We start from the raw sequence: 21,524 nt of genomic DNA, 5'->3' as shown, positions 1-21,524 counted from the left end.
AGTGATATATGCACCATCTGTTGCATACAATGCATAGTATGTCAGAAACTATATATTGCCATATATAACAAGTGCTCTTGTATTTAGTTTTAATGAAAACATAATGATAACTTTTATATTATTATAATATAATAAAAACACTTAAAAGTACACAATTTTTTAAAATGGTGTATGTTTATGTGTATCAGACTAACATTGATCTCAGCCTGTGTGATGCGGCGACTTGTTGGTCTCTGTTTCACAGTGGCTGCTCTGGAGTCTGAATCCGCAGGACGTGGCCTCATCACTACAACCGGTTCTTTGGGCGAACTCAACATCTCATCCAACTTCTCTGTGAGGGATACACACAGATGCACACACATACAGAAACACTTAATACACACTCCTGACCAATATTCCAGTCCTTCCTCTGATCAAATCAAAAAAGACCAAACTCAGTCACCAGGTGCACCAAATAATACAAGTACACAGATTCCAAATGTATAATATACATAGTCTCAAGGAACGCGAAAACAAATATACAGTCACAAATACATCACAAAACACATACATAATAGCTGTCTACAATCCACAAAAAACAAACAAACACATACACATACTTTGACTTTACAATTTTTCGCAGTCACAGGCAACAACACACAAGCTAAAAAAACAGGTTAGATAAATCCATCCATGACATCACATGCTAATCAGCATATAGAACCAGTAAAGGACATCATTAACGTGAGACTGGTTTCATATCTTACCTCCCCTCCTTCTCCTTGACGCTTGTGGACAAGAAGGACAAATCTATAGTTCCTGGTTTAGCTCATAGATTGCGTATTAGATGGTCAATTTTCATTAGCAATGAATGAGCAAAGCTATCACTGCACAATCATTCAAACTCCTTTCACTGCTGTATCTTTCTCACGGAAAGACATTAATTTGCACGTATTTCTCAATTAGTGTTCCTGGAAAAAAGGATCCAACATGTGCCTATGCCCTCAAAGATAATGATAACATCTGTTTTAACTTAACTTATCTGAGACCTAGCATAACACAAGGAGGTTTGTATGAGCATCTGTCTTACCCAGCTCCTCCAGTTCTGCAGTCATGCTTTTTGAGCGTAGGGTCAGGCTGGTGCTTGGGTCTCTCTTGGGAGGTGGTGGGGCTAATTAATTGTCAGAAAGAACAAGAAATGCGATATTTAGATTTTGCAGGATTCTCTAATTCTTGATGTCCAGTCAAACAAAAAGAAAAATGCATGGTGTGCATGCATTAATGAAGAGAGGACAAGAACCTTTCTTGCGGACGACGTCTCCAGTGTCAGGTTTGCGTGTGACAGACACCACCTTCATTACTAGCCGACTTCCACCTTGCCGAATCAGTGATACCACCTGCCTATGTCCCACCTTTACTACGCTCACCCCATTTACCTGACAAATGTGCGGAGAATTAGAGAAAGATGTAACACATAGCCGGTAGAAATCCAGCAGAAGCATGATGACATTCTTTAGTCTAAAAACGTCAGTATGAAATTGAAATTCACCCAATCTGTTTTCTAAATGCATGTTATTGATCTTATTGTGAATGATGATTTTTTTTTTTAAATTGAGCTTGTAATTTTTAATCAAATGGCAGACTTCTCTGGTGACGTATAAGACTTCTCAGATTAGTCAAATAATTAAATGTTTTCTTTTTTCTTTTTGTTAATTACAATGATTAATTTAGGCCAGTTTTTGAATATATGGTTTGAAAATCACTGCTTTAGCAAAGAAAAAGTTGTGTATGTGTGTGTATAAATCAAAAGGTTTTTTAACCTCTATGAGGAAATCTCCAGTCCTTAACCCTGCCCTCCACGCCACCCCTTCCAGGTCCACAGACTCCAGGTATTGCAGGGCAGGAAAAGCAGGAGTAGGTGTGAACTCTTCTATGGGTGTCTCAGCTGACAAGAAAGAGCATTTAATTACTGCATTTGTATGTGAATGTTATTCGTGCAAACATACATGCATGTGAGTGTGTTTCAGACCTTTAGCTCCCCGAAGCACAAAGCCGAATCCTTCGCTGTCTCTCTTCTGCAACGTTGCACTTTTTTCTTCTATAACATAATCACTGTGAATTTATAGAAGTCAATAGTCAGACGTGCTGCACTGCCAGAACTCACTGTCTTCATAGATTCCCCCTCCCATACACATAATCCCCTACACTGGCACCATATTTTATTTTATTCAGGATGAAGGAGAGAGAAAGGCAATGGTTGGAAAAGCACAATACCATTCTACTCATATTATTTCTGCAGTATGTATACTGTGCACAGTAATGCATGGAACACTCAGATGATATTTACATGTGTATATATATATGGTTGAATATATACCTGTAAGAGGTATAGTTGTCGTAGGAGCCAACAGTGTAGTGCCTGAAAAGTCTCTTGGTGCGATCCTCTCTTGTCTCTGAGAAACAGATGAGTGGGCACATCAATAACAATAAGATCTGAACATTAAACTGCAGAATACTTTAAAATAATGCTGTTAAATGCTCTGAATGCAGGTGTGTGTATGTGCACACTGACCAAGTCGTGGGTCATATTGTCTCATCTGGACTTCCTCTACACAGTGGGCAGGAAACCAGCCAGTTCGTCCTTTAACTGAGCCTTCCCAGAATCCACCTTCACCTATGCTTAGCACTGGTGGAGACACGTATAAACTGTTATATGCTGTATTTCGGATATTTAACTCATATATGGATGGTTATTCAACTGCAGGCATTTATTTTCCAAGATATTAAAACTTTTATTTATTTATTTATTTTTTATATTTATTTACTTGAATATTATGTTAAATCTCTCTTGGTAGGCACTTTTTACCAAGTCTTAATCTCATTTGTTACTTTTTCAAATGCCTTCAAGTGTAAATATTATTGTTTTACTGTTGTTCCATACCAAGCCATCACACTTAAAAAAAAAAGTTTAAATAAAATTTATAAATAAATATATATATATATAAAATAGTTATGCATTTAGCTTCTGCAAGACAGTCTGCAATTGTATTCCTAATTTGTTCATGATGGTTCAATTCTCCTGTAATGCATGTATATTCACTATTGAACACTGTGAGTAGACATAGTAGCCCATAGTTGAAGAAATATTCAACTCCAGCATAAAAATAACGTGATCTTTTTGCTGCATCTCACACAGAGAGGCTGGCTGACTGACCTTTGACCCTCTCTCCTCGGTTGAGTGTGATCTCACCCTCGCCCTGTGGAGTGTGGGAGCTGACAGCGATGAAGGTTCGGCCGGGCACCGCACTGTACAGCCGTCGTTTGGGCCCTCGAGACACGGCTGGAGGACTTGGCTCTCTCTGTACAGGACTGCCAGGGCTGCGGTGTGCAAACACGTGTGCAGAAATGATTAACAACCAACTCTGAGGTGGATATTGTCTTTTTTTTTGTCAGGTAATCAATGCTTTATTAATTATTATTATTTATTTCAACTGAACTTCAATCACCATGCGTTTTCACTGAATGGGGGAAAAACTTATTAGATTTTTTCAGAAATAAGTCAAATTAAATATAAATTAAAATGATAAATAATTACATAAAAAATGAAATTAAAATTAAATGGCTAAAAACTTTATTATTATTTTTTCCACCAAAAAAGAGCAGTCAGGGCATGTAGCTAAATGTATGTAATTTTGTGTTCAAATAGAAAAGCAAAGAAAAAAAATACAAATCAAGGATGACTCCTTGGATGAAGTGAAGTGTAAATAAATTAATTAAATGTAAATAATTGAAATTTAAAAAACTGAAAATAAAGCAAAAATTAAATAAATATGACATTTAATTTTATGGAAAAGAGCAGTCTGGACATGTGGCTAAATATCTAATTTTGTGTTCAAATAGAAAAAGCAAAAAAGAAAATCACATTGGTTTAATGGAACCTCTGATTAATATAAATCAAGGATAGCTCCGCACCTGAGGTGTCCTCCTGAGCGGGTGTGTCTCCTGAGGCTGCGCGTGTGAGCAGCCTGGGGGCTGCGCTGGGACGGGGTGGTGTCGTCGGGCTCCAGTGGGGGCAGGCTGCGAAGTGAGGGGGCCGGAGAGGGAGCTGTGAGACTCTCATCTAGAGCATTATCACTGGCCGATCGCATCAGAGAGCGACGAGGGGATACGCAGACCGCACGCCGCCGAGACGAATAAGAAGGGGTCTCCCTGAAAGGCACTTTTACAGGAAGACGGCAACACATAAATAGTTATGCATACTTTACATAAAAACACACAGAGCCTAGCGATATTTATATTGCTGTAGTCAATTTGATTTCCATGCTTGTAATATAAAACCATGTAAATTTGTGGAAGATATCAGACATACACATAACAAAAGATTCACACCACACACACCAATTATGGAAAAGGAAATATGCATTTGTGCTATAACACAATTTGGCTCTTACTGCTGCACATTATATTTATTAAAGTGCACTTTTATCTTTAAAAATATATATTTACATCCGAGAACCATTTGGAAATTGCAGTCCTTTTAATATCCAGTTGTTTAATATCCCGCTGTGTCATTCAAACAAAGCAACTTTTTAAAAGCGCCACAGAAACAGTGCTATTTTCTTCCATCCCAAATTGATTTTTCCAGGAAATTGTATTTGAATACGTACCTGGATCAACTTCAGCTACGGTGTAGTTGCCTAAATCATCGAAAAATCATGCAGAAACATTAAATGATCTGCTAGACCAGAATGACCACTGTAATGGATTCTCGAAGAATCCTATCAGTTGTGAATAAAACCCATTTTCGCCTGTCGAATGGATCAAGAACACTCTCCAGGAGGCTGGTATAGAGATGTCCAATCTATCATGAAGAAAAAGACTAGCAGAACAGATTAACCTGTATCAGGCTGAGATAGAGAGGAATCACTCATAACCTGAAGACTAGCACCCCATCTGTGAACCACGGTGTTAGAACGGCTTAAGATGTGTATAGCTGCTGTTTAAGATTATAATACGTCCAATTAATTTTGATTGAAATGGTCAGGTGGAGGTCATGTATAGGCTGCAAGTCCTTGATGGTTCATGGTTTATGGATGTAAATATCATAAATAAAGTCGGACTTTAAAAGGGTCATATCAAACCTCAAAAACCTAAAACATATGAAACAAAGTCATTTATGTTTTCATCCACCTTTATAATTAAAAGTGCAATTTTGCTACTGTACCTTTAACATTTCAAACGTAAATGCTCTTTATAGGTGATGTTGATTTGCAGGTTTTGTGTTAATATACATTTGTTTATAGGTTTAAAAACCACTTGCAGAATCAGTAAGATATTTCGAATTTTTAATGAGAAATAATAAATAAATAAAACAGATAATAAAAATTCGACTAATACTAATTATTATTATAAGGAGTGGGCGATACGATCAAAACCTTATATCACGATACGAGTAATTTTATTTCATGATAACGATATATATCACAATATAGTTATTTTTGCTTTAAGATATCTAAATTTTTGATAGCATAGAAATGTCATCATTCTTGCCACTCTTGTCAATATCACAAAAAACTAATACTAGTCTAATAAGTCTAAATAAACAAACCTCAAGCTCACTGAAGACAAGTCAGCAATTAAATTAGAATAAGAAAATAATTACAAACAATAGGACAAAAAACTACAGTAGAACAAATAAATAAGAAATGCTACATACATTGTATTAAGTAATCAAATGTATAAAAACACTGCATATTCTTCACTGTGTAAATTAAAACAAATAATACAAAATACTACTTAAAAATAAGAATAAATAAATATGAGAAAAATTATACATTTTTATATAACAACCCTTGGTTCTTAATAACATGTGTTGCCTCCTTAAATATCAGTGTTTGCTTATATAGTCTTTTGTGATAGTTGTGAATGAGTCGCCGGTTTGTCCCTGTCCCTGCTCTATACTAAATCCATTCAGGTACAGTAAATTCTTGGTTTCCCAGCATGCTCTGAGCAACTGTGCTTGAGAACTTAAACATGTAATAAGGTATTGAGTGACTGTGAGTCATGCACAACTATCACAACAGGTGACAGTCACTGATGCTTGAGGAGGCAATACACAGTGCAGTTCATTTATACATTCTACAAAAAAAATCTTATGAACAATGGCAAAATGTGAACTTATGAATGCAACTGTATCTGATTTATATGAGAAAGATTTTGCAGTTCTGTTTCACTAAATGGCCTTTTTAGATTGGGAAGGACGTTTTCAGTTTTGAAAGATACAGCAAGATTTAGTATACTGAATGAAATTAGATTTCTCATGATATGACCACTTTAAACACACAGTTTTGTGTTTAAAACAAACACACACAAATTGGGTGCGAAGCAAGGATTTGCACTAGTTAGTTAATCAAATACATCATGAAGACCGCACAGGAAGATCAGCACGTGAAACACACACTCAGATTGCACAAAAATTACAAACAGATGACTCACAGATTACATCACACAGAGCATGACTGAGATTTACAAAGAGAAACACACACAAATCATAAAGAGATTAGCCCACATACACTAGACAAATACATCACTTATTTAAAAAAGTTAGAGTGCTGATAGGAACAGTATCTAGATCTGACTGTCTGAAATTAAAAAAATAAAAATCATGCATTTATGGATTGTTTTGACAGGCTGTGATAAAGTTACTAGATTCACGCTGCTTCGTATGATCAACCACTCTTATGTTGTCATTTCTGCATTTACTCTGAAAGGAGCACTTGTGCTGCATCCACTAAACTAAATAATAAATCGAGGTTTTATCTGAAATGATACCCAATAATGGGTTTGAATTAGTGAACTGATTTCATCTAGACAACCCACGAAAACTTATTATGGTGTTGTGGTGCCGAGTAAATAGACCCAAGATTCAAGCCCTGATGCTTCAAGCAATTCAAACTAAATCCTGATCAACTCACCAACATCTGAGGTTTTATGAATCTTGATGATTTCTGCCAGGTCAAAGTTCCCTGCGATGATAGCAACCTACGAGAAAGAAAAAAAATGCAACATAATAGGAAAGGAACTAGAGCTGATCCAAAACATCTGAGAGATGTTTCATACCTGAAATGCTGTTTGGTTGTTGTAGTTCTTGATTTCTTTATTTGCTCCTCGAAACAGGAGAACTCTAGCACAGCCTTCCTGTAGATATGGCAGAGAGAATAAATAAAAAGGTGGTGAGTGCAAGAGAAAACATGAGAGGAGATTACAGTTATAACACCCTGTACGTTTTATATGTGATCTGATGCCCAGCTGAGTTTGATAACTATATACAATTGCAGTGAAATACTAGCATATAGCTTACTGCGAAGTATGTATACTGACTACTATATTTTTATTTTAAAAAATGTGAAATAGAGGTGTGTTCCCTGAGGAAGCAATGAAGGCAGCGCATCCTTAATATATTTGGATGAAAACATAATCTATAATAAAACAAATACTAAGAAGAACAAAATCTAATAGTCAATTAAATGTATTTTTGCAATAGAAAATATAGTTAGTTTCAACCTACATATACCAAAATTTCAGGGGCAAGAAAATACATATCCAGTCTCACAGTAGTCTACATTTAGGCTAAATGCAAATATGGATGAACTATACAAACCAAACAACATCAAAATTGTTGCAAACATCGACAGTATTTGTTCAAACTGAAGCATTTACATTTTTTTAAGAACAAAATTAATGTTTTAGTCTGACTGAAATTGAACTTGTGCATGTTAATGTACTTGAAAGATGACAGATGATGTTAAAAAACTGCAGTTAATATCACTTCAGGTTCATTTGTCACACCAGCAGAGGAAGCTGGAGTTGGGTACAATTACAATATTCCACTCAGTTCGCTATAGTTACATTTCACACATTTTGACATATGTAGCAGGTCATCCTCAATTTTTTTGCATGAGTGTGCATTACAAAAATGCACAAGAATGCATACTGCATAGTGTTTACTTAAAAATTGTACGAACATACCAAATATTCTGAGAAAGCATCTGATGGAGTTGAGAATGGAGAATGTTTGTATATGTATTTGTGGGTGTGCGTACCTGGTTGTAGAGGGCACACAGGTGTAGTGCTGTGTTTCCTGAGGCATTCTGAGTGCTCATCTCCGCTCCATAGAATAACAGGTGCTCAAGGTGCTGCACGTTTCCATGACGACAAGCCTATGGTACAAAAACACACACATGCGCGCCTCGATCATCCACTGCTACAGGTGTAGCAAACAATAAAAATTATATATTTAGTCTCGCTGGAGAAGGAAACTTTAAGCTACAGGAGATTTTCTTCCCTTTTACGTTTAATGAGAGAGTTCTGCGCATCAGACATTACCTGATGGATCTCCTGCCAGCCGTTCTCATCGCTGTAGCCCAGCTGGGCGTGATCGTACAACAGCAGCTCGCAGCAGTATGGATCTCCCCCAACCATGGCACTGTGATAGAGGGGGGTGAGCCCACGACTGTCCTTATAGTCTGGAGACGCCCCCAGATCCAACAATGTCTGCGGATAGCACACAAAATATGATGGACATATGTGCACAGACTCCCAACAGCTTGTGATGAGTTGTATAAGGATGAGTCTTTCTTTGGATTGTGCGTGTGGGAGGGAAAGTGCATCAACTCACAGTCAATGCTACATGGTTGTGCGTTTGGACCGCTTTGTGCAGTGCCGTCAGGCCGTCTCTGGTTCTGAAGTCCAGATGGGCTCCTCCGCTCCTCAACACCTTAATCAGATCGGCACAAGTGTCCAGCTGGGCCACGAGAGTGAGAGGAGATTCTGGAAACATCGCACATGCAGAGATGATTAAAAATGCTAAATGTCAAATCCGTTTCAGCGAATAAATGATTGGCTCATTTTGTCGAATGTCCTTGCTGATTAGCTTTGTCCTAAATTTACATTCATTAAAGTATGCTAATCAAGGCAAACTTTAAAGGAATAGTTCACCTATTTTTCATGCCAAATGAAAATTCATGTTGCTCCAATCCCGTATTATTTTGTTTACTCCATGTTTGGCAAAATGCCCAATTTGCTCTTTTGCACACATTGAAAGTAGATTGTGAAATATGTCTCTAAGCTCCAAAAAGCACCCTAAAAGTATCATAAAAGTAGGTTGTATGACTTCTGAAATTATATGATAGCTTTATGTGAGGAACAGACCAACATTTATACTATTATTCAATCATAATCTTTGCCAAGACTCTCAACCAGTCTTGTTCAAAATGGCACATATTAGATACAAAGTTTGAATTCAGAATCATGAAATATACTGTATATATATATATATATATATACTGTATATATATACATATTAGGGGCAAGGGAGGCAGTGCTTCCTCAAAATATTGGATGAGAAAAAAATGCAGTACAAAAATAAAACAACACCAATATTACAAAATATAACATTAAAAAGTATATAAATCACATATTTTTCTAAAGAAACACTGTCCAACACCGACACCAGCAGGTAAAGTTACAGCAGGAGTCCGCATCTCTCTCGCTTCCCCTGAGCACACTGATTTTTAACAGACCCCCTAAAGCATGCCGTGAGTTTAGTGGAGTGGTAATTGAGAATGAATGGGATAAAGTCAAGTGAAAAGTGATATGATTGATTATGACTGGTTATGTTCAACTGTGATTGGTTCATGCTATAAATCCCACCTCTTGTGTTTGGGATCTGTCTGAATGAACAATATAATGGCATTAATGGGGAGACTAATAAAAAAGTAAGTAAACTCACACACTTTGATATAACCACTCTGATATATCAAACTAAGACTTGAAATGGCCTGGAAACATGATCTGTGGGAGTTTTTAGTGAGTAATCAGCTTGGTGAAATTTTAGGTAAATCTCTGTCTGTGACCATTGTTTACCGAGCTTTGATGACTGATGATCCGAAAAATTCAACCAAAAAAAAGTTAATAGTAAACTATTAAACAGAATAGCTGAACATAAGTTCACAAATAAAATAGATTGTTTAAATTGTTACTGCCTCAAGTTAATTTGTTAAAATAACTAAAATGCTTAAAAACACTACTTGATGAGATTCATACTTGGCTATAATAAATAGAATATTGATTACATTGTTGTAAAAATATAAAATTAAATTGTTTTTTTTTTCTGATAATCTTAAGTAATGTTCATTTAAAGAGATAGTTCACCCGAAAATGAAAATTTGATGTTTATCTGCTTATCCCCAGGGCATCCAAGATGTAGGTGACTTTGTTTCTTCAGTAGAACACAAATTAAGATTTTTAACTCAAACCGTTGCAGTCTGTCAGTCTTATAATGGAAGTGAATAGGAATCACGGCTTTGAGAGTAAAAACAAAAACATACACAAACAAAACCAAATGAAACCCTGCGGCTCGTGACGATACATTGATGTGTAAAGACACGAAACGATCAGTCTGTGCAAGAAACTGAACAGTATTTATATAATTTTTTACCTCTGATGCACTGCAATGTCTGAACTGTCTGAACTGTCTTGAGTGCGTACTGAGCGTGTCCTCGACAGCCGGCGCGTGACGCGTCTTTTTCTTCTTCTTCTTCTTGCTTGCTACCATTAACACTCCTAATTGAGATTGTAGATAGAGTGTCAATGGTCCATTTGAGAGATAGGTGGCGGTAATGCACTTATAAGTCTGCGATCCGCCGTAAAGCAAGAAGAAGAAGAAGACGCGTCACTAGACTGACAGACTGCAACGGTTTGAGTTAAAAATCTTTGTTTGTGTTCTACTTAAGAAACAATGTCACCTACATCTTGGATGCCCTGAGGGTAAGCAGATAAACATCAAATTTTCATTTTTGGGTGAACTATCCCTTTAACCAAGAAAATGTGACTGAGACATGAATTTAAATTTGATTAAGGACTTTGCCTCCTGGTTTCAGAACACCACCTTATACTCTAAAGTACTCACCCCCACTCTCAGCATCATGAAAGTTGGGGTCCAGCCCTTTCTCCAGGAACCTGCAGACCTTGTCCACACACCTTTGTTGAACATACTCCATAAACTTCTTTAGATTGGCCTGGCAGCAACATAAATGAGTGAAATACTAAGAAGTGACATACTACATTCACAACAGAAAGTTGCTTAGACCATTATTTTTTATTCAGAAATCTTGTTTTTGGAGCAAATGGAGCACATACAAAGAAATTAGCCAAGTGGTTATTCACTTATATTTAAATAAGTCTTAAAGATATAGTATCAGAACAGTGTGTACAATTCTAAAAGTGAAAAAATCTAAAATTAAATTTTATTTTGCTGCAAGAAACCTTGACTAGCATAATTGGACGTAGAATAATGAATGTAATCAAACTGTAGGTTATGTTCCTTTTAAAGGCACTGTAAGCAATTAAAATTCTTTTGCTAACTTCTGCCATTTTGCTAACCTGAGCCGCATGCCCTCTCCAAGCCCATCCTTTAAAGACATGTCAGCAAATGCAATGTCAGCAAAATCGAATGCACTAAATGATTCGCAGACAGAGAGCATTTCTAATTAGCTATTTTTTTACATTTGGCTTTAAAAAAGCATGGGCTGCTCCCATGACTCTATTTGGCATTTAAACTGTCACAGAGAAACATGCAATTTTCTCAAGACCAAAACAAATAGCTTACAGCATGTTTTAGATAACAAGGTTTTTTTGTTTGTTTTTTTTAATTGGAACGTTTCAGCATTTAGAACAACAGCTTTGTGAATAAAATTATATACTACTGTTGGGTTGGTAAGATTTTTTTTTTTTTTTTTATGTTTCTGAAAGACGTCTTATCCAAGGCTGCATTTATTTTAATAAAAAAAAATAGTAAATGTGACATATCATTACAATTTAAAATATATATATATTTAATATTTTTAGAATGATATTTATTCCTGTGATGCAAAGCTAAATTTTCAGCAGACGGTACTCCAGTCTTCAGTGTCACGACATCCTTCAGAAATCAATCTAATATGCTGATTTGGTGTTTAAGAAACAGCTGGTCAAAAGAACAGCATTCATTGGAAAAATAAATATGTTTAAATGTCTTCCACTCTTGATCATTTCAATCCGTCCTTTCTCAATAAAAGTATTCTTTAAAAATAAAATATGTGTACCAACCCCAAACGAACCGTAGAGAACATGAATGTTAAATGTTACCTTGGTATGTAGTTTGGCCAGTTGCTTGTCATCTACATGGCTCTGAGTGTAAACACGCCTCTTGTAACGGAACTGAAGTCACACAAATGAATTAAACCGGTAAATGAAAATAATAGCAACATGACCTAATTATATAATAAGTGAGAACTCAATGTAGGATGCAGAAGGATGTGCACCTCTAGGTACGGTACAGGTGTGACCGTAGGGAATGGATAGTCCCTGAGCAATCTCTCCTCATCAAGGAACTTTCCGGCGCGCCCGTTAAAGGCAGGGAGGTAGAGGCCATAGTTAAGCACATCGGTCAGGCTTTGTGTCAGAGTGACCAGAACTCGCTGCTTACAAACCCACACTGGAGCCTCAAGGTCCAATCGCAGGCATTTCTGAAAACACATATATTACAAACTCGTCATATTCCTACAGTCATGTTGCTTTTATTTTAGGATTTATGCATAATTTATTATACAGATTGACATAAATTAGGTGATATTTATCAGGATATGTAGAAGGCTGGACTCAAACTTGCATCACCTATATGAGCACCAAGGCTTAAAGTGCCTGGATTACATGAGCTAACTGCTGTGCCGTGGCTCTGACTAGGCCAGGTATAAGTTTAATTATTCATGTACAATTTGAATCTTGCTCCGTTATCAATTGTCTTGAAATGCCACAATATTTACTGCAGCAAATAGTTCAATACTATAGAAAACATGATTATCTGTCCATTAAATAATTCCTCCAAAAGCACCAGGCTTTAGACTTCACTTAAGATCATTTAAAGGGGTCATATGATGCGATTTCAAGTTTTCCTTTCTCTTTGGAGTGTTACAAGCTGTTTGTGAATAGATAAGATCCCTGAAGTTGCAAAGACTAAAGTCTCAAACCCAAAGAGATATTCTTTATAAAAGTTTAGACTGGTCCACGCCCTCCTAAAATGCCTCGTTTAAACACGCCCCCACAAGTCTACATCACTGTGTGGGAAAATTTGCATAACGCCGCCCAAATGCCATAAACACATTTCATTACACCAAATACACAAAATAATATTCATATTAGCAACATCATATGACCCCTTTAAGAGATAAAGGCCTGTACTATTTGTTCTTGAACGTTTATTCATAATCGGTCAATAAGAATGTGCTGAACTCATGGCATCTTCTTACTTAAATTAGCTGAAAGTGAAGTGAAATGGTGTTTGTGAGATTTGCATTGTAAAAATAACCATTTAAAGAAATATTTTATTATATAAAATAAAATATTATAACGCCATTTAAAGAAATAGTTCACCCAAAAATTCTAATTTACTGAAAATGTACTCGCCCTCAGGCCATCCAAGATGTACAGGCGTTTGTTTCTATGAACTCATCTACATCTTGAACAGCCTGAGGGTGAAAACATCATGATAATCCACAAGTAATCCTCATGACTCCTGTCCATCAATAATCGTTTTGTGAAGAGAAAAGCTGACTGTTTGTATGAAACAAATCCATCAAGGTACTTTAACTTATTTAAATGTCATATTTCTTTTGGACTGTTTTGGCTTATAAACAGTGCTTTTTAACTGGAGAATATTATGGATAGAGGACTCGTATTTTAGCTGGAAGAAACGGTTTGAAGTTAAAAATGTCTTAATGGTGGATTTGTTTATTACAATCACACAGCTCTTTAATTCAGAAGACATTAGTTGATGGATGTCATGTGGATTACTGTGATGTTTTCATCAGATGTTTGGACTCTCATTCTGACGGCACCCATTCACTGCAGAGGATCCATTGGTGAGCAAGTGACGTAATGCTACATTTCTCCAAATCTGTTCCAATGAACAAACAAACTACACCTTGGATGGCTTATGGGTGAGTACATTTTAAGCTAATTTTCATTTTGAAAACTTGAACTATTCCTTTAATATTTTCTGCTCGCAGGTTTCTATAATATGAGAAGCAGAGGGCGAAAATAAGAACCTTAAAGGGGTTGAACTGCCTCTGTTTTTTATTTTGTATTTTTCTGAGGTCCACTTATAACGTTATCAAGATCACATCAAAAAACATCATAATTTAGAAGTAATAAGCTATTTTCTGTCCTGTTTTTAACCCCCCTCATTAGAACACTCTGTTTGAATAGACGTGGAGGATTGTAGACTCAGAAGTAAATGCCCACTGCTATGATTGGCTAACAGATGTGTATGTTTGACAGCCTACATCCTTCACAGATGGACACTGCTGTGATTTAGGTTAAAAAGCATAAATACTCATATCAAACGATCTGTAATAACAGACAGCGCAATAGTGATCACGTAATAAAAACAGTTACTCACACTTGTGAGGTACGACATTGGATCCAATGTAATCGACACAGCATCGTCTTTTACTTTCAGTCTTTCTGAAAATCCTGTCGAATTGTGCCTTGTTTGTAAATGAATCCACAGTAAAATGAAGTGAACAAAGGACCAAGTTACTCCAATGGCACTCCATTAAAAATAAAGTTCATCAAATAAAGTTTATCGTTTTGTTTCTGTGTAGACCTGCGTTCGCCCTTCTCGTTATTTACACTACACGTGTGAATCTGTGGGCGGGGCTAAACAGGCAGTGATGTAGAAGCAGGCGTTGATGTTCTTCTGTGGAGGCGGTGCTTATCCACACTATTACATCATAGAGTGGAACATTCCAAAAGCTGTTGTTTTGTCAGACTGCCTTCAGTATAAGCTGTTTTTATACTAATGAGAAAGTTTTGAGTTCTGAAACTTATAGAATGTTTTTATAGCACAATGACCTCTTATATGTCAAAAGATCAGGGGAATTTTAATTTCATGACCGCTTTAATAGAGGTGCAAGGTACAAAACTCAACTTCAAAGTACCCCCGTCGGACACTGACAGAAAGCAGGGAGTTACGCTGGATGCCGAAACGACTGTAAGCAGAGAAAGGTATGTCTGCAGTTTTGTGTTTGACATGATTATGTAAACATGTTCCACATAACAACAATTAGAAACGCAAATTTATTCGGCAATTAAACTCCAAGTCCACTTTTGGATGACACCATATATGCAATCGACATGCATGCGGCATCTTTCAGCACAAGTGACTGTGGATCCCTGTGCAGAAACATGCATGCATGTAGACGACATGCTGTAAGCCTCTTGTCACACACCCCTTACTCCCACGCAGAATCAACAACTCGGTCTGTACCAATCACTGCCACTCTCTACTCCTGTGCTGCAGTGCAGCCATTTCAAAGAAAAGAGCGACCCTGCATATGCATATGAGGAGCGCTCACCGTTTGCTGCAGATCAGGGATTCCGATGCGGATGACAACTGCATTTCCGTGGAGATCCTCCATAGGTTCGGAGGTAGATTTAGTCCCAGGAGAGGCCCGAATGCTGTCATCTCCGTGATTACCGTTGGTAGGGGTGTGTTGTTGCCACGGCCGGTCGAGAGCCTCATGTTTGCCGTCGGCAGGTGGACTGATAGGCATGCTCCGGGAGAGTGTGTATGTGTGTGAGTGTGTGTGCGTTCTGCTCAACACGCCGGCCTCACAACCCTACAAGACAACATGCACCTGTCAAACTCATTCTAATGTACTGTTTAGGGTGTTTTTGGGAGATCTGGTATTAGATTACCTGCATACTAGTAAAAAGCATGTGCTCAAAGTGTGCATTTGTGGCTCATAATGTCAAATAATGTCAGTGTCACGTCTTTACGTAAGCATGGAGATGACATTTTTACCACAAATCAAGATAAAATAACGGGATGAGAGAGTTTGACGGAGACAGTGAGAAAAGAGAGAGAGAGAGAGAGAGGAACTCCATTGGTTGTGAGTGGTTGCCATGGACACTGTGAAGCAGATCCACTTGGGAATAATGGAAATTGAGGGAACCCTGCATCCCAAGTTACCATGGCAACTCAGCACTTTGCTTGTTCTGGTGCGTTACCACTTCCTCTTTAGAGACAGCTCTGCAAAATCACACACACGCTCACTGTAGTCCCTCCGTTTGGAGCATCGCAAGCAACAAGCCACCGGCACTCTTGAACTCTTGACACCCATTTTAAATACTTAACCCTCTGAAGCATGATTATGTGCGCGTCAAAGTCATTTTAACCATTCAGGGTGCGATGTTGCATCCAAAGCATCATAGGCAATTACTTTAGACCGTTTCGCACAATTCTATATGTCTGTCTTGTTTATATGTTATTGTGCAATTTATATATGACAACATTCCCAGTAATGTTTGGCTCACACATCAAATTTTGATTATAAAAATAATGCCTAAATAAAAGAATGGTATGTATTGGTTTTCAAATAAATAACCTAAGAGAATCCATACACTAACGTTAGAGGAACGTTCTGTGTTTGCCTGGTACAGTCTGATTTACCTACTGTATGACTATTATCTTTTATTGCAGTGAAAAGATGTTTTGATGAAATATAAACACTTGGAATTATCATGTGTTATTGTTTTGAAGTAAAAAGATTCATTTTGTATGCTTCAGAGGGATAAATACCTTGCACATTTTTAGCCACACTAAGAATCAGTGGAGGAATATGCTTCATTCTTTTACCATACTATTATCACAGCCAGCCACATGTAGCCGTCCACCTACTCACTCATTCCAATGCAATCACACACAAGCTAAAACATTTCAGACACTCTTGACTATTGTCCACAGAGACAGAAGGGAAGTCCTCTATTACGTAACAGACATTGTCACAGAGAACATTAGATGGAAAATCCCTGTAAAGAGCAAGTATCATTTGCATCAGCATTGTTAAACTATACTGTACGACCAGCAGAAACCTAACTAAGATCTGAGATGTTATGATTCAACTGAATTAAAATACCAAAATATAAAGGTCTGTGATCACTAATAATCAATTACATAAAATGACATAGATATTCTTTTAGGCAGTACCCTTTTGAAAAGTAAATAGATTAAAATTAATTTGAAATAGATTTATTTCAGGCTAAGTATACTACAAAGACATTTACATATTTATGTACTAATTAAAATACCCTGCAATTGTACTTTTTGAGTACTAAACTGGTATTCTTAAATTGGAACACCTAATTTTGTGCTTAATGCACTTTAATTGTGCGGAAGTAGTGCTGAAGACCAATTAAAGATAAACTGAAGGATATTTGATTGTGCTAAAGTGGAACTATTGCAAATATACTTTAGGTACACTTTAAATATCTTGCATTTAAAGACCGATATTATTCAAAGATCATACAATCCTCATCAATAGTGACATTAAAACACATTTTAGGCATAATATTAAGAAATGTGCATTGTGCACAAATAGTACTCCAAATAAAGTTTAAAATTATAATTTTTATATCCGTAAGTCTCAAGCGATATGTCAGTAAATATGTTAACAGATTTGAACTATGCTTAGTATGAAATAAATGTATTTTAAATATATTACTTTTTTACTAGGGTAGTTGTAACCAAATGTTGTTTTCAGAAGAAATCATAACAAAAGTTCCCATGATGTCTCATGAAGTTCCCAGCCGTTCCCATGATGCTAAGACGTTCTGAGTGGTTTCTAGGAAGTTGTTAAGTGGTTGCTAGGGTGAACTGAGTTATTGCCTACTGGCTCAAGTAGTATCCACCCATAAGGCAAGACATTCTGGCAAGTTTCCTTCCTTAAGTGTAAGCGTTTTAACATCTTGCAGGCAAAATCGTAAGTCTAATCACTTAGAAAAGTAACAGCACACTCTCTTTAACGTTCCATGTCACTTATAGTGCAAAACAGACAAATTGCATGCCAAAGATTAGTATTTAGATATTTAGGGGTTTGTTAAAATCCCCAACATTAAGTATGAGCAATAGTAATATTTCTTTAGCAAACACCACTAACAAGCTAGATGTATTGAAACCAAGGAAACAAGGAGGAGTTCACCTTTGACCTGGACTTCCCATGTGAAGTTCCTGTACATTCGCAAGTATTTCAAACTTTTTTCCGTCTTTATTCCAATGGTTTTCTGCCAGTATTCCACAATGCGCACTTTGTTTTTGTAAAATAGCAGGGCCAAATGTGCCGGCACTCCCTCCGAGGTCTGAGATTTCTGGACACTTGAAGCCCAACCCTGATGCTGAATATTCCCGAGCAGGAAAACCGGGAGGAAATTACAGCAGGATGGTCTCCAGACCATCTCAACCAAACAAAAGCATTGTTTGAAGACCACCAATAAGCAGCCAAGATTCAGCATCTCGACCAATCACCAACGTTTCAATAAACACCTCAGGTGAGGCTACGCTTAAATAAATCATTCTGGTTGTAATCAACATCTTTGTAAAACCTAATGTCACTCGATACAGCCTGTTCAAGTGCCACTGTAAATTTAAAATGGATAAAATGTAGCAACAAGAGATTAAATGATCCTTTGATTTAAAAATAAGAGATTTTATTTATACATGGTGCTGGATAATGCATTTCTCAAAGCATGTTGCAGTCACACCGAAAAATGATGCCAGTCTGAATGAAGAAATAAAAAAACCTTCATAAAATCCCATCAATTTTACATACAGAATCAACTCCCACATATTCCCACTTACACACACACACACACACACACACACACACACACACACACAAACACAAATCCGAAGCAGCACTATCAATTCTTTAATCCAGCACTGTTACAGTCTCCAGAAACTTCCACTGGACCTGTTTTCATACGAAGCCCTTCTGGCTTTGTGATTTACTTCCCGTGATCTCAGCCCAACTTCCTGCCCTTCTTCCTGGCTGGATTGGGCTGAGGCTCCTCGGGATGTTTTTGCAGGAAGTATAGGAAAGGCTGCACGCCTCTGATAACTCCACTCTTTCCTCAGGCGATACAAAAATTCACCTCACACACATGAATGTGGAACAGAAATAAAGACTACTGACACCCACACTCCTTCCTACAAATCTCACACACATGCAGTTACAGAGCAGCAACGTTTCTATTTCCACCGCACATTAGAAGGGCCTTTAACGCAATTACAATATAGCACTAATATTGTATTATATTTCTTTAATGCTGAATATATCAATATTTGAAATCACATATGAAGGCGATGTGATAGATGACAGCGGCAAAAAGTCCTGATAGATTTCATTTCCTTTTGATTTCATCAGATCAAGGAGAAATCACATGAGTGTGCTGCTTCTGTTACATAAGCCACACCTTGACGTCTGGATCTGTGGGTAAGAACTTGACTGAAGTTATAAGACTGCAGCCGTTCTTAAAACCTCTCTGAAATATAGTAAATGCATTCATTTGGGTTTTGGGTAGTTTGACAAATAACATGTAAATTCATTTTTTTATTTAAAAGAAAATTATTTTAGACTTTTTTTTATATACAGTGGGGACCAAAGTCTTGTCCGGTTTTTACAAACTCAGCATGTTTTATTCAAAAAAATTGACCTTTTTTCATTACACATTATATTATCAGTATAACGATTTTAGCAAGAATTTCAGAATGTCTTAGTATTTGGTTTGTCCTTCTTTAGTTTTATCAGCACAAAGGCTGCTTTGTGTCAAACTTTATGATCATGTTCTCCATGATTTGAGATGATCCACAGAGCATCTTGAGCTTCAGTGTAGGAACATGTGACCATCTGTACAGAGTCACATGATCGGTCACAAATTTACTTATTGAATTAATTTCTGCACTGTCAGCCATTAATACAACCAGTGCAAAATCCTAAAATGAATGGTTTAAATTACATATTTAATTACAGATTTTCAAAGATTTTCAGAATCTGTGGACTTTTATGGATGTCAGTTTTTAAAAATATATATTTTAATCATCCCTTGCAGCACACTGAAATAGTCCTGTACTTTGACAAATTATTTTAGAATATACTTTTAAATTTTAACTATATTTTTAAATCTTAAAAGTATAAATATTCAATGTAGTCTCAATTATTATGTCATAAAAACTAAATAGCATGTATAATAATTATGCAAGAATAGAAAATTTGAAGTATAGCAACCATAGTGAAGAAAACTGCTTGAAATGTCATGCCAACATCATATTTGCTAAATTTCTTGTACACTACGACTTCGGTTAAGATTGTTCTGACCTTCTGAGAGGTTTGCGCAATGAATGCAATTTCAAAGTATTAAACGCATTATTTAAAATGTATTCTTAAAACACAAGTCATTTAGTTTGGCTTATATTCTACAGTCAAGTTTCAAAGTAGCAACCCCAATTACAAATCCTCCTAAATGCAAAACTTCTGCGTAGAGTAACTACACACTCAGTTTCTCCAACATTCATCATTGCACACGCACTCACTCACAAATCCTCTTTCTCCTTCACTCATTCCCATATGGTTTCCTCCCCCTTTGGGGCTCCTGTCACCTCTGTATACAGATCCAGGGACAGTATGATCAGCCAAAGAGTGCTGTGAGCAATAACGATGTGTATGCGCGTGGGCGTCTCACCTCATCGCCGTCTCTGTTCAGAGCCTCAGTGCATTTCCATCTCTCAGTGTGAGAATTCACATGCTAAGAGCTGTCACTGCATCCCAGTACCACTGCACCTCTCCAAGTCCTCGCTCATCACTATGGCAACCAGAAAAATGGTTCACCAGGAAACTTTGCCTGCTTTTAAAGGGCCAAAGCACAAATCTGGAGCGAGCATCCTCCTGACGGGTGTGCAAAAGACCCAAGGCGTGCTCGTGCACCGAGCACCACACAGATGTTTAAAGAGAGGGGAGATTGAGAAGGGGAGAACAGCAGAGAGAGAGTGTGTAAATTAAGTAGAAGAAACAGAATGTGATGGCTTAATGTGTGGGCGTTAGGGCTGAATAGATTGGCCTCAGTCACGACAGAAATTAGAACGTAAGAGAGTGACAGGTAAAGAAGGTAAGGGGCGACGTTCGTCCATTCTGCAAAATTCAACTCTACACAAATCAGAGATTAGGCTTTGCCTGAGGAAGTCCTATATAGAGTGAATGCAACACTCATTCACACATCCGCTTGCAAACACACACATACACACACACATTTAGCCTGTTAGGAAAAAGTGTTCTGTAATCCCTGTAGTGATGCCCAATGAAAATATCCGCATCCGCAGAGGTGCGCTGACTAAACATGACACACACAGAGCCCGAAAAGACACAAATTACTCTCATCTTCCAACAAACAGTCATTTAAACATCCTAACACGCACACAATTCACCCAAGAATGTGTTGGAAATCATAAAACTTACCTAATAAAACCAGGGCACACATTCCACACCATCTCGACTTCCTCTACGAGGGTCCGTGTCTGCTCTGTGAAAGTGTATAAGTGTGTTAATGTGTGTATTTGGAACGTATGTGTGTGAAAAAGAGAAGAGAGGGAGAAAAGAGGAGAGATAGAGGGAAAG

General features: G+C 37.2%; 1 protein-coding gene and 1 long non-coding RNA gene across 2 annotated transcripts in view; one reads left to right on the top strand and one right to left on the bottom strand.

Annotated features, from left to right (window-relative positions):
• Nucleotides 1-3,252, top strand: part of LOC107592222 (uncharacterized) — an 18,263-nt gene extending 15,011 nt beyond the window's left edge. The window contains exons 2-3 of the long non-coding RNA XR_001609957.1: nt 245-333; nt 3,176-3,252. This is a non-coding gene — a long non-coding RNA (uncharacterized lncRNA). The remainder of the gene's footprint in view (nt 1-244; nt 334-3,175) is intronic.
• Nucleotides 1-21,524, bottom strand: part of LOC107592218 (SH3 and multiple ankyrin repeat domains protein 3-like) — a 27,567-nt gene extending 6,043 nt beyond the window's left edge. The window contains exons 1-20 of the mRNA XM_016281633.1: nt 21,366-21,524; nt 15,435-15,698; nt 12,342-12,545; nt 12,166-12,237; nt 10,949-11,057; nt 8,657-8,808; nt 8,365-8,532; nt 8,082-8,198; nt 7,099-7,176; nt 6,954-7,020; nt 3,952-4,198; nt 3,194-3,357; nt 2,552-2,665; nt 2,357-2,432; nt 2,009-2,091; nt 1,800-1,924; nt 1,280-1,415; nt 1,070-1,150; nt 747-767; nt 195-331 (exon numbers count right to left, since the gene is read on the bottom strand). Coding sequence (XP_016137119.1) covers nt 195-331; nt 747-767; nt 1,070-1,150; nt 1,280-1,415; nt 1,800-1,924; nt 2,009-2,091; nt 2,357-2,432; nt 2,552-2,665; nt 3,194-3,357; nt 3,952-4,198; nt 6,954-7,020; nt 7,099-7,176; nt 8,082-8,198; nt 8,365-8,532; nt 8,657-8,808; nt 10,949-11,057; nt 12,166-12,237; nt 12,342-12,545; nt 15,435-15,632 — 2,349 coding nt within the window. The 5' untranslated portion in view covers nt 15,633-15,698; nt 21,366-21,524. The remainder of the gene's footprint in view (nt 1-194; nt 332-746; nt 768-1,069; nt 1,151-1,279; nt 1,416-1,799; nt 1,925-2,008; nt 2,092-2,356; nt 2,433-2,551; nt 2,666-3,193; nt 3,358-3,951; nt 4,199-6,953; nt 7,021-7,098; nt 7,177-8,081; nt 8,199-8,364; nt 8,533-8,656; nt 8,809-10,948; nt 11,058-12,165; nt 12,238-12,341; nt 12,546-15,434; nt 15,699-21,365) is intronic.

This window comes from Sinocyclocheilus grahami, unplaced genomic scaffold (genome assembly GCF_001515645.1).
Source record: "Sinocyclocheilus grahami isolate Dianchi unplaced genomic scaffold, SAMN03320097.WGS_v1.1 scaffold151.1, whole genome shotgun sequence".
NCBI classification, from domain to species: Eukaryota; Metazoa; Chordata; class Actinopteri; order Cypriniformes; family Cyprinidae; genus Sinocyclocheilus; species Sinocyclocheilus grahami.
The sequence above is the reverse complement of the archived record's forward strand: the minus strand, read 5'-3'. Positions and strand labels throughout refer to the sequence as shown.